Source organism: Hyperolius riggenbachi, chromosome 10 (assembly GCF_040937935.1).
Source record: "Hyperolius riggenbachi isolate aHypRig1 chromosome 10, aHypRig1.pri, whole genome shotgun sequence".
NCBI classification, from domain to species: domain Eukaryota; kingdom Metazoa; phylum Chordata; class Amphibia; order Anura; family Hyperoliidae; genus Hyperolius; species Hyperolius riggenbachi.
The window spans coordinates 195485628-195498796 of NC_090655.1; the positions used below are offsets into that span (position 1 = coordinate 195485628).

The window sequence follows — 13169 nt, forward strand, 5'->3', positions numbered from 1 at the left end:
AGGAAACTGCAGAAAGATATTTTGCCTTTTATAGTTGCCTGTAATGTAGTAAAGTGTGGATCAAATCGGGCTGTGTAAATAGTAGAAACTCGCATTTCCCTTTTTTTTTTTTTTTTTTTTTTTTTTTTTTTTTTTATACCTGCAGCTATGAAATGTGTGTGTCATTTCAGTTTTGTGCTTTGCTGTTTTTATTGCATGCTCTTCCACGTTGTGACTGTTGTGATCTTGTTTTTTCATAGGTTGTGAATTAATCCAGGAGTGCAGCTCCAGCCCACGGCCGTAACCCCCGCCCCAGTGTCTTCAGCCACATGGATTACCAGAGGATTTGCGCAAGGAGGGAGATGGACTAATAAGGGGAGGGGGCAAAGAGCTGTATGATATTGTATGCTCCCCTCGCTCTGGAGATTTGGAGGAGGGGAGGCTTTTCACCCTCAACAGCCCCCCGAATTATTAGCAGCTGCCTTCAAGCCCCTTTGATTTATCATGTGAGGACTTATTTCATAGCTAACATAGAGCTGCCTGTCTCCCACATTTCATCACAAAGTCCTTTTTTATACATTTCTCTCATTGCCTGAAAGTGCTGCTTGGGGATATGCTGTACCCCCTAGGTTCCTTTTCCCATCTCCACGATGCCTGCAGGAACTGTCAAATCTTTCAAACCCAGCAAGTATATCCCTGTGACCGCAGCAACTGTCTTCCTGGTGGGCTCAACGACACTCTTCTTCACTTTCACGTAAGTCTCACAGGCCAGTGTGTACAATCTGGGCACCAGGATCACTCTTAAGTTGTTTTAATGGTTATCCCTGACCAATAAGGTTGTTCTGTCTGTTCCATTTTTCTTTATCGTTTAACTGACTGGGCATCTTCCTCAATGTTAGGGTAAATTATTCCACAAGTAGGCTTTTTAACTGTTTTTCCCTAATAGTGCCTAATGATTGGAGTAGTGGATTTTAATGAATAAACGTACAGACACTTGTGGTGTAATTGCTCATTTCTTGTAAAAAATTGAAAAGATAGTTTTCAGATTTTTTCTGTATGTTTGTTACCTGGTAACCTCCTACAGAGCTGTGTCATGACTTTGGCCACAAAGACTATACAGTTGTCATATGCTATAGTGAACTTATTGCACACAATGTTTCACTCTAAGCTAAGTTATTTCATGACACGCTTAGTAATTTATTTAAGGCTCATTTGCATTAGGAAGCGCATGGCCAATTAGGTTCTTTACTAATGCTGTGTACACATGCTAGATGAAACCCGGCCAAGGCAGCCGATATAATGTCTGCTGAGAATCTAGCGTGTCCATAGTGCCAAATCTCGCCTGGTAGACTGATTTGGCCGAGTGTTGGCCTAGAGTTTTGTTTTCCCCACTCACCCCTCCCATTGTGACGCGTTCCTCACGCGTGGCTTTCCTACCCCCCCCCCCCCCCCCCATAGCAACAGAATGCTTCACTAGCCTGCAGACTAGCAACCCATCTAGACGGCCTATGCCCTGCAATGTTGCAGAGGGTTCAAGTTTGGTCCCTGTTGGGTGACATGCCTTGTACGTGTGAACAAGGCTTAAAGGGAGCCCAAAGTGAGAGGAATACGGAGGCTTCCATCATCATCCCATTATAAACGATGCCAGTCATGATCTTTTGGCTTTAGTTGTTTGTTACACACCTGCACCAAGCATGAGTCAGACCAGAGTCAAAGTATCTGATCTGCATGCTCATTCTGGGCCAGCGACTTCAAGTATAAGAGGCACAGCATACTGGTTCCCTTTAAAAGTATGTATACACATCCAATTTTGATTGGCCAAATGTAAATCTTCCATGTAGTATGAGTGCTTACCTACACAATCTGTTCATATTGTCCAATCAAAATTGGGTGTGTATGCACCCTAATGCCTAGTACAAACAGTGCTGTTCCCCATCAGATCTGCACATTGAATTGTTCATTTCCGGCATGTCCATTCTGTTCCTGATCAATAACTGGGTCGATTTTGTGCAATAGTGATCTGAAAATGGATCACGTCCTCGATCAGGAGCAGTTAAGACATGCAGGAAAGTATCGATTTGACCCCTCAATCTGATTGGGAATTGCGTCATTTGTGCCAGATATTAAGGCGCCCACAAATGATGCAATCTTTGTGTACAATATTACCAAATCTATGTAGTAGAAGGATAAACTGAGCGAATATACTTTGAATGGATATTTTAGTTGATCCTTCATATTACGGTTAAGAGTTCTATAGCTGTCAAAATAACAGTCAGCAACTAAAAGAACTTCTTCTGTGAGCTCTTAAAGGGGTTCTCTGGGGGGGGGGGGGGGGGTGAAAATAAAATCTGACACTTACCTGGGGCATCTGTCAGCCCCCTGTATATCTATCAGCCCCCTGCTGTCATGTCCCGTGCCGTCCCTCCTCCGATCACACATCTTCCGGCACCGGGCAATTATTTCTCTAAAAAGACTTACTCGCGTCATCGAGAGCTTACTGCGTATTACGCCTGCACAGTAAGCTTCTGATGATGCGTGCGGAAGTGGGCACGTGCACGGCCCTGTAGCTGCAGGTGGATGAGATGCCGCGTTAGACCGGGGCTGGCGGCGGGGCCGCGCTGCTCCTCTTCTTGGTTAAAATGCATGCAATGGCCACGCAAGCCTGCCTGTGCAGTAGCAAGGAGCCCGCGGCTCAGTTGGCTTTTGCGCGCACTTGAACCAGGAATAGGAGCTGTGCGGCCCGATGTCGCTAATCTTCCAGGGGATCGCACTCAACAACCCAGGACCAGGGAATAGTGAGGTAAGCCTCAATAGGATCCTGAGGCTTCCCTCTCTTAAGGGCTGAACTCGGGTACACAATTAATAATCCATTATGCTGGACTTTTTAAGGGCAGCTAAAGCGAGAGGGATATGGAGGCTGCCATATTTATTTCCTTTTACGCAATATAAGTTGCTTGGCTACCCTGCTGATCCTCTGCCTCTAATACTTTTAACCATGAACAAGCATTCAGCATATCAGGCTTTCTGACCTTGTCAGATCTGCCAAGATAAGCGGCATGCTTGTTTCTGAAGTTATTCAGACACTACTGCAGCCAAATAGATTAGCAGGGCTGCCAGGCAACTGGTATTGTTTAACAGGAAATAAATATGGCAGCCTCCATATTCTTCTCACTTCAGTTATCCTTTAAATGACAGTGGCCCACGACCATATTGGTTCTCTACTTAAAGTAATCCTGTAAGGAAAAAAGTGCCCCTGGGTGACCCTTACCTTGAGAGGGGGAAGCCTCTGCATCCTAATGAGGCTTCCTCTACCTCTTTAGCCTCAGGGGATCCAGCGCTGACAGCCCCGGAACAACGTGTGGCAATATTTACCTATCTGCTCTCCTGTGCAGACACAGTACAAGCTTTCCCTCGGGCTCCTGGGGATATAGCTGCCTCACTTTGCTATTGCAGAATGATTACTTTCCACGGTAAGGGGAGAAGGGATGATGACAAGGTGCACATCAGAGTGGCTTTTGGCAGCCGGAGTCTGTAGGGAAGCTATGCATTCGGGGGTTGTTTAAAATAACTCCGAGATGAAGTAATGTAAAGCTTTGGTACTTACCCGGGCCTTCCACCCGCCTCATAAACATGTCTATGTCCCACGCTGTCCTTGTGCGGTCTGCCGTTCAGCCATGGTGAGCCCCCGGTAACAGGCTCTGTGACGTCAGTCTGGGTCTACTGCACATGCGCGGGAGGTCTGCACGTGCACAGTAGATCCAGGCTGTCATTGACTGAGCCTGTGACCGGGGCTCCCCGCGGCTGAATGGCAGACTGCGGGAGGATGGCGTGGGACTTAGATGTGTTAATGGGGAAGGAGGAAGCCCAAGGTAAGTGTCAAAGCTTTACATTACTTCATCTCTTGGCCTCTAAAGATTTGGCTTTCTGAATCGTTAAACAAGAACAGTGGACACCTGTATACGCTCCATTCTTGTCTGAGATGGCCACAGAAGGCAATCCCAGCCAAGCTTCATTTAGCACGTCTACACACATTTTAGACTGAATGTAGACTAAAGATTATCACTATTCAGAGGTTTTGAAGTATGAAAATATTATGCAAACTACAAAGTTTATCCCTAGTCAGTTCCAAGTCCAGTGACACTTGGTGGAATTCTGCTGTATTTTTCGGGCTATAAGACGCTCCAGACTATAAGACGCACTTAGTTTTAGAGGGGAAAAACATACTAAACCTGGTGCATCCATGGTCCAGGGGCATCTTAAAGATGTTCTTCCCCAATTGTGTCCTCCTTTGCTCCCCCATGTGTCCTCCTTTGTCCCCTTCTGTCCCGATCTGTCCTCCTTGGTCTCCCTGTGTAGCCTTTGTGCGCCTCCTTCTATCCTCCTGCCCACGTCTCCTCCGCTCCCCGTGTGTAAATAGAATTAGCAGCAGCACAACTCACCTAATTCACAGTTCCAGCAGTGATCAACAGACCTCTCATCCCATGCGGCTTCCCCTAGTGACGACCTCTGAGGATTGCTTCATCAGCAGGAGCTGTGCAGGAGTTGATATCTTGTATTGTTTCTTGTATTTTACTTCTAGTTTACTATATATCTTGTATTTATGTAATTTGACTCCCCATAAGGAAGACGTGTGAAAAGTTGCTATATGAGGTAGCTTAGGCGAATTTGAAACTAAATGAAACTGGTGGCTTCGTGATTTTGCACGTGAATAACTATGTGAAATGGGGTGTGCCATTCACCAAGCAATGTGCTGCTGTCCTGGCTGCAAGTAAATGTATCTTTAACACCCTCCTGGCGGTTAATTGTTTTTGCCAAAAAGGCAAAAATCCTTTTTTTTTTTAAATTTTTTTTTTTTGTTTCATGTAAAGCTACCAGAGTGGTAGCTACATGAAACACCACTAGAGGGCGCATGTGTCCCTCTAGTGCGATCGTTGCCGGCATCAATAGCAAACAGGGGAACACGTATATAACGCGTTCCGCTGTTTGGCTTCTCCTGTCGCCACGGCGACGATCGGAATGACGTCATGGATGTTAGCCGACGTCCTGACGTCAGACGCCTCCGATCCAGCCCATAGCGCTGCCCAGAACTCATTGGTCCGGGCAGCGCAGGGCTTTGGCGGGGGCCCTCTTGCGCCGCTGCGTGCGGGCGATCGCCGCAGAGCGGCGGCGATCAAGCTGTACGCGCAGCTAGCAAAGTGCTAGCTGCGCGTACAGCATTTTAAATGAAGAAAATCGCCCCACCAGGGGCTGAGATATCTTCCTGCGCGGCATAGCCCGAGCGCAGCTCGGGCTTACCGCCAGGAAGGTTAATCATTTGTCATGGCTAGAAAATCATAGTTGACTGCAGACTAAAAGATAAAGATGAAAAGTTGTTTTTTTCTTTTCTTTGTTTGTTTTTCCTTTCCATGTATGAAGAGATGTGCATGATAGACAAATAAGTTAAATGCTGTACTGTATATGAGCACAAGGAAAGTATCTACAGTTATTAAAGGGGACCCAAACTCTTGCACAGCACACAATGAAAACAAATCTTTGCTAATAAATTTGCTCTGTATATGTTTAGGGAGATCAGCCTGTCTAATTACCTGTTATCCGCAAGTGTGAATCAGGGCTGTGAGTTGTGCCTGAGCTGTGCTGTGGTTCTGTGATGATAGGTAAACACTGAAGGTTAACCCTTTCTGTGCTTCCAGGAATGCGCAGGAAGTTACCACTTTAGTTTTATTTGTTTTTTTAGGATTTCTATAACTTGTAACAAATAAATATTTTGCCCTAAAGGTTATCATGCTGTAGCTTATCATTTAGAGCAGAGCTGATGTGCTGAGTTTAGTTCCACTTTAAAGCATTATTCTACCCTAAAGTGACATGGAGTCTAACTCGTGCAGCTTTGTTTGTACTGCAAAATCACTGAAAAAAATAAAATCAGCGGAGATGGCAAAGCTAGGCCAGAGCTTGTAGATCAGATCTCATCACTGAGGTTGGGATCAGTTTTTTTTACTTCAGTAGATTTTGTCTGTAGATCCCTAATGAAGGGGTTTATAGTGGTTGCTTGGTTTTAGGTTATAAATATGAATTTATTACAGATGGTGTTTTTCTGCTCTCTCTTACCTGTTTCATTTCATGCCTGTCACTGTATCTGCAGACCGTTCTGTGTCTGTCTGACACCCCATCTGTCCTTTTAATTCTGTCCCAGTTTGCAGGATTACTTAGTATATACAAACCATCTAAAGAGATTACAGTAGTCTGAACCTCATGATATATCCTGCCAGTGTTTACCTACTTCACAATAAAATGAAGCGTCACATACAGTCGTGTTTCAGTAATAAGGGGACAGTTTATTGCTAGAACGTTGAAAAAAAAATACCAGAGAAAGCTCTAGTTGGTCGGTGGCTTAAATATTGCAAACGGTCTTCAGTTAGAGGCACTTTAGTGACATATAGTAGAATGCAGTACTTCCTATAGCTATATATTGTTGTATACTGCTACGGTAGAGGTAAAGGCAACCGAGCACCACTGATTTTATTTATTTTTTTAAATAATGAAATACTGATTACTTTGAATTTTATAGCATCTTTTTCAACATGATGTCCACATTTGCTGTGAAAAATTTGATAATAAAGATGCAGTCATATCCTTGCACATATATCAAGAAGGTGCCTCTTACACAGATCTACAGAAGACGCCCCCCCCCCCCCTCAATAGGAATTAATTCTAATAAAGTCTAAAAAGAGAAAGGTAACTGCAATTTATGTCTCCTTGTATCCTGTCACTCTAGCATGCTCTGTCTTGATGCACAATATCTCGCAAAAGTGAGTACCCATCTCACATTTTTGTAAATATTTTATTACATCTTTTCATGGGACAACACCATGATAAAGTAGTCAGTAGTCAGTGGATAGCTTGTATAACAGTGGTGTTCCATCAACATAGCTCACACAGCTATTAATGTCAGAACTTTTGACAACAAAAGTGAGTACACCCCTGTGGAAGGCCAAGCGCTGCTGTGCTCAATACACCACCCAAACCCCCCCCTCCCTCGCATACAAGAGATATCGGCACGGGAGACTTGAGTGCAGGATTCAGCCGGTATGGCTGATCCTGCTGCTGTACAAGTCCCGGTCGTGCTAAATACTATTCCCCCTCCAGGCCGCCATGGATGGTGGGGAGTGAAATAATTTGGCTTCCAGCAATTACTGGAGGCCGAATTATAGTGTTTTAAAAGTAACTTCAGCTCTGTCTTCTGACGGCGCCGAAGTTGCTCCCTGTGCGCTGCTATAGCCTATGGTGGCGCTGGCTGCGCCCAAGTCTGCGCCTCCCACACACACGCACACACCATGCCATTGTGTGTCCCAACAGCTGCAGAGTGTGCCACGGAGCCTGCTGCAGAAGATAAAGCTACCTGTCATTGCTCTGGCTTGCTTCCTCTAGTGTCCCATGCAGCTAGGTGCACATAAATGCACATCCAGGTGTATGCATAGAACTTGTCAGGATGCCCAAACCAGTCCTGATAGTTGTAGACTGACCTTTCAGAGTCCACTTATAAAGGTGTGAACTAACAAATGCCTTAAAGAGACGCCGTAACAAAAATTGCATCCTGTTTTTTATCAGCCTACAAGTTCAAAAAGCTATTCTAATGTGTTCTGGCTTACTGCAGCACGTTCTACTATCACTATCTCTGTAATAAATCAACTTATCTCTCTCTTGTCAGACTTGTCAGGCTGTGTCTGGAAGGCTGCCAAGTTCTTCAGTGTTGTGGTTCTGTGATGCATCTCCCCCCTCGAGGCCCCTCTCTGCCCACTGCCTGTGTGTTATTTAGGATTAGAGCAGCTTCTCTCTTATCTTTTACAAGCTGGATAAATCGTCCTCTGAGCTGGCTGGGCTTTCACATACTGAGGAATTACAGGCAAGGGCAAAGCTGTTTGCAGGAAGAAACGAGCAGCCTGAAACTTCAGTGCATGAGAACAGAGTGAAAGAAACACACAAATGATCTCTTGAGATTCAAAAGGAAGGCTGTATACAGGCTGCTTGTGTATGGATGTATTTTCTATGTGTGGACATACTGTACATCAACCCACTTCCTGTTTTGGTGGCCATTTTGTTTGTTTATAAACAAACTTTTTAAAACTGTTTTTAACCACTTTTAATGCGCAGAGGAGCGGCGAAATTGTGTCAGAGGGTAATAGGAGATGTCCCCTAACGCACTGGTATGTTTACTTTTGTGCGATTTTAACAATACAGATTCTCTTTAAGATAGGCCTCTTGGAGTTGCATACCAATATCAGCTAAGCCGTCCAGCCAGAAGTATCTCCTCCAAATTCAACAAAAACTCAATTTCCGCTAAGAAATGCAATAACCACAAATACCTATTTCTCATCACAAAAACCCATAGGAACAAGAAATGCTTATAAAGGCACCCGGTATCCAGGAAGAATTCACAAAAACGCATATGTGTTAAAGCACAGTCAAATACACTTGGTTAAATGCACAAGAAAATACAAACTTTCATATTTTTGCATAGCTCAAGTGTGTGCCCAGCCTTAGACTATGTACAGATGACTAAGTTTTCATGGTTTAAACAATAATTTCTGATTATTTTGACTGTGCACGAGAAAAACTCACCTGTCTGCATGGGTCGTTTTAGTAGATCACAACCTTTGTGTTGGAAATGCCCCAGTACCATACAATACGCTCTCACAACATATGTGATGCTGTGTCGAGTTGTAGGGATGGTCACTAAGATGTAAATAATTCCATGTTGATGTGTGATTCTTTCTTTTTTTTTTTTTTTAAAGATTCTTTATTTTTTAATTTTTTTTTTTTAAAGAATAACACAATAGTAGTTATTCGCAGTATCTCTCCACATACATTACAAATGTTCCATAGAACAAGAAGAAGAAAGGGAAGCAAATAATAAAGAAGCAATTTACACGGCCAGGCAGTGCCGTGAAGGAACGTCCGTATCTATGAAGAAAAAACTGGTTATAGGGAAAAAGAGCGGTTCCTAGGGGACACCAGTGATAGCCATAGACCCATGACCGAGATCATGGGGAATCATGTTGAACATTTTAACCGGAAAAAAATGATATGCTTAAATAATTTAAATAATAAAGCTAAACCTTTATACTAATGACCAGGCTGTGGCTCATGAAGATAGTGATAAAGAGGAAGACTTAGGGCCCAGAGGGATCATTTCCCTGAGTTCCAACCCAACTTAAAAGTTATAGTACAATCTGGGGGCAAATACACAGAACCTAATCTGAGGTAAGCTTAGGGAACTGCTAATGCCCTAGATACATCATATAGATACCTTACCCACAGAGGGTATAGGAGAAAGAGAGGATGGAAAGAATAGTACAGTACAGAGAAAGAGAAAGTAAGTAAAGAGAACAGGAAAGAAAAGAGAGACCAGGAACTGGCGTACAGGGAACCAAGCACAAAGGCTGCCAATACATGGAGAAAACAAACATCCTCTCCATGGTGCAATATGTTATATCTTCACTACACTCACATCGGGGGGGGGGGGGGGAGCATTACATTGCTCATATTCAGGCTAGGCCATCAGCTGTTTAAACTCATCAGACTCCTCATACTCATGCCAAGGCGCCCAGGTACGGCTAAATTGTTTGTCCCGTTTATGCATTGTTTGGGTCAGATTTTCCATCAATTTAATATGTTGGATCTCCATAATCCACTCAGCACAAGCGGTGTCTGGGTCGATTTCCAGTGACGAGCGATAAGCAACCTTGCCACATTGATCAAATGCTTAGAGTGAGATTTCTTATATTTTCCAAGCCGTCTTGGGGTATTGTGCAAGAGGTAGTATGAGGGGTCGTCTGTGGAATCTACCCCTGTGACCTTTGTGATTATAGATTTGACCTTGTCTCAAAAGGGGATCAATTTTGGGCATTCCCAAAAGATGTGTACTAAGGTGCCCCTGTGAGCCAAACAGCACCAGCATTTAGGATTTGAAGATGGGAACATTTTCTGTAATCTATCGTGTGTAATATAGTCTATAGTGTGTAATACCATTGCATGAGTAACTTATAGCCAGACTCTTGTAGTTTAGCTGAGATAGAGGATTTTTGCGATAATATAAGAATCTTACGCAACTAATCTTCAGAAAAAGTTTTATGTAGTGCCTGCTCCCAGTTGAGCTTCAAAGTATCAAACAGGTCTGAGTTAACTACAAGCAGAGAGCACAGCTGTGAAATTCCCTTAGATACAAAACCCTCACCATTACATAATCTTTCAAATTGAGTAAGGTTCCTGACTAGGGAGCTTCTGGGGGCCAGACTAAGAAGATAATGCTTAAATTGCAAATATGTGGTCCAGAACCGGAGCCTGTAATTGAGTGCGTAAGGCTGAAATGTCCCTCCACTTGACAATTGTCCAGCAAATGATAAGCCCTTAATGGGGGGGGGGTCTCCTCCAATGTCTGTATGCCTCGTTTCGTACTCCCAAGGGAAATCCAGGGTTGTCTAATAATGGGACCATTGGAGAAGGCCATGGGGAGAGCTGGAGAGACTTATTGAGTTTATGAAAGAGTTTGTGTGTCACCTATCAAGGGATGTAAAGTTCCCAGAGAAGAGGCAAGTCTTCCTGCCCATGGTAAATGCAGTAGTTGGGAACCAGCCAAGTCTCTCCATCTCGACCCACCTTTTGAACAGGCCATGTTGGTGCCAGTCCACTATTCGTAGCAAAACAGCAGCAGCATGGTATAGCGCCATGTCTGGCCCCGCCATGCCGCCCATGCTCTTTGGTTGTGTAATCAAGGCATATTTAAGTCTAGGCGGTTTGCCTCGCCATATGAACCTCCTGAAGTACAATCTAATTTCCTTAAAGAAAACCTGAACTGAAAATTAAAAGTCAAAATAAGCATACACAAGTCATACTTACCTTCCATGTAGTCTGCTCCTCAGTGTCTTTCTTCTGTCCTGCGTCCTGTTTGTTCACTGTGATCAAGGGAATTTTCCGTCCTCCATTTTGAAAATGGCCATTACCCATAACAGCTTTCTGGTCAGCACACAGTTAAACTGTAACATCACCCACTTGAGCCATAGGGAAACATGGACATTTACCTGGTACATCAGTTTTCCTCTCAGCTATAACTGACGGCAACTGATATATTTCAGATCTGACAAAATATTGTCAGAACTGGAAGGGATTATTGTCAGAAGAAAATGGTGAGCTTCTGAGAGGAACTGATGGCAAGGTAACTATGTAATTTTCATTTGAAGTTACCTCGTGTTTATATTAAATATTTTTACTCAGTACAGGTTCTCTTTAAAAAGGAAGCAGGGGCCGGGATAGGTGAAGTCTGGAAAACATAAAGGAGCCGGGGGAGCACATTCATCTTAATGATGTTGACTCTGCCAAACCATGTAAATTTAGCCATATCCCACCTCTTGAGGTCCGATTTAATCTTAGATTATAAAGGGGCGTAGTTGAGGGAGAAAAGCTCCGAAGGGTTGCTCGAGATTTTGGTGCCTAAATATGTAATGGCCTTAGAAGCCCACCTAAAGGCAAAATTGTTTTCTAATTGGGATTGTTGAAGGGGGCTCAGGCCTACATTCAATGCTTCACATTTTTCATAATTGATCTTAAGGCCCGCCAGCTTGCCATATGATGAGAATTCCTGCAAAAGTTAGGGATTGTGATATGGGGATTGGTGATAAAGAAAAGCAGGTCATGTGCGATTCTTTTGTTTGCAAATTTATGCAGCTTGAAAATGGACAAGCCAAATCCCACCAAGGTGGATTTCAATTGATCCATTTTCAAGCTGCATAAATTTGCATAATCCTGCATCAACTTGGAATTATTTGCATCGACCATAATTGTTGAGTTGTTCAGCACCACCTCCAGGGCCTGATACACACAATACCATTTTTATGTCAGATAAATGGGAACTTGCATGTCGTACAATAATTTCCAACATGTCCGTTCTGCTTCTAGAGAGAGATCCATTTTGTCATCACCAATGTACAAAAACGATCCCTTTCTCGATCCAAAGCAGATCAGACACCCTGTCGGACTGGGAGGTGGAGAAGGTGAGGAAATCCACTTGCTGGCCAAGCAGCAGTAATCAGGTGTTGCTGCTCACTGTGAAGACTTGCTGTAGGTTTCTATTGGGAGTGATAACACAGGGTTTCTGCTGCTTGGCCAGCAGGTGGATTTCCTCCGTTTTTCCACCTCCCAGTCCGACACTGCTCTGACATGTTGGAAATTATCGAACAATGAGAAATTTCCAGTAGATCTTGCAGGAAAATTGCATTGTGTGTACCAAGCATAACACTGCAATGACAAGAGGCTGGGTTTCAAGAGAAGTGCTGAAGTGTAAAAGAAAATTAATGGAATTCTAATTGACATGCCTGGAAGACAGAGACCAACATAGTGGGGTGTGTGTAGCAGTATTGACCGAAAATTTCCATTGGCATCCTTTAGGGATCTGCTTGCTCTACTTGTAGTTAAATTCTGGGTCAAGACAAGACAGAGAACATTTATATCACACTTTTCTTTTCAAAGTGCGTGAGCAGCCGTCACTAGGAGCAGTAGCAGTGTTAGGGACTCTTGACCAAGGTTTCCTTACTGAATAGGCGTTTACTGAACAGGAAGAGCCGAAATTTAAACCCTGGTATCCCATGTCAGAGGCAGAGCCCTTAAAGGACACCTGAAGAGAAAACAAACAAATGAAACGATTGTATCTATCTTCCTTCTCCTAAAAATGACTTTTCAGATATTCCACCGGTTGATTTTATGTTTAAATCTACTTTTTAAGTTTTACCTGTTTAATTGTTCTTGCTCAATGATGCATTCATTGAAGTATGCCAGAGCTAAAATCTATGAACTATTAAACCTTTTTATCTCTTTCCTGCTCTGATGCCATCTTCTGCTAGGGAAGTGTTTTATAGTTGGAATTTAAACAAACTGCAAACTAATACCAACCAAAGCTAAAGTACTCACACACAGTTAATTGGGTGTGAGTAGCTCTCTTGCAGCTTTGATCATCGCGCTGCCCTCCAGTACCGCCGCAGCTGGTATCATTGGGAAGTCCTGGATGTCTTTGCAAATAAATGCACCAATTAGGCAGGGGGGTTCTGGCACCAACAGCCAATCACGCTGCTCACTTCTCCTTGCTCCTATGTTGATAGGACACGATGGTCTTGAGGGCGGGACCACTTCTCTGTAATTTGGGC

The 13169-nt window shown here is 43.6% G+C and overlaps 1 protein-coding gene across 1 annotated transcript in view; it reads left to right on the top strand.

The window, feature by feature from the left end:
• Positions 1–13169, top strand: part of ZDHHC5 (zinc finger DHHC-type palmitoyltransferase 5) — a 92010-nt gene that overhangs the window by 18920 nt on the left and 59921 nt on the right. The window contains exon 2 of the mRNA XM_068255545.1: positions 240–733. Coding sequence (XP_068111646.1) covers positions 630–733 — 104 coding nt within the window. The 5' untranslated portion in view covers positions 240–629. The remainder of the gene's footprint in view (positions 1–239; positions 734–13169) is intronic.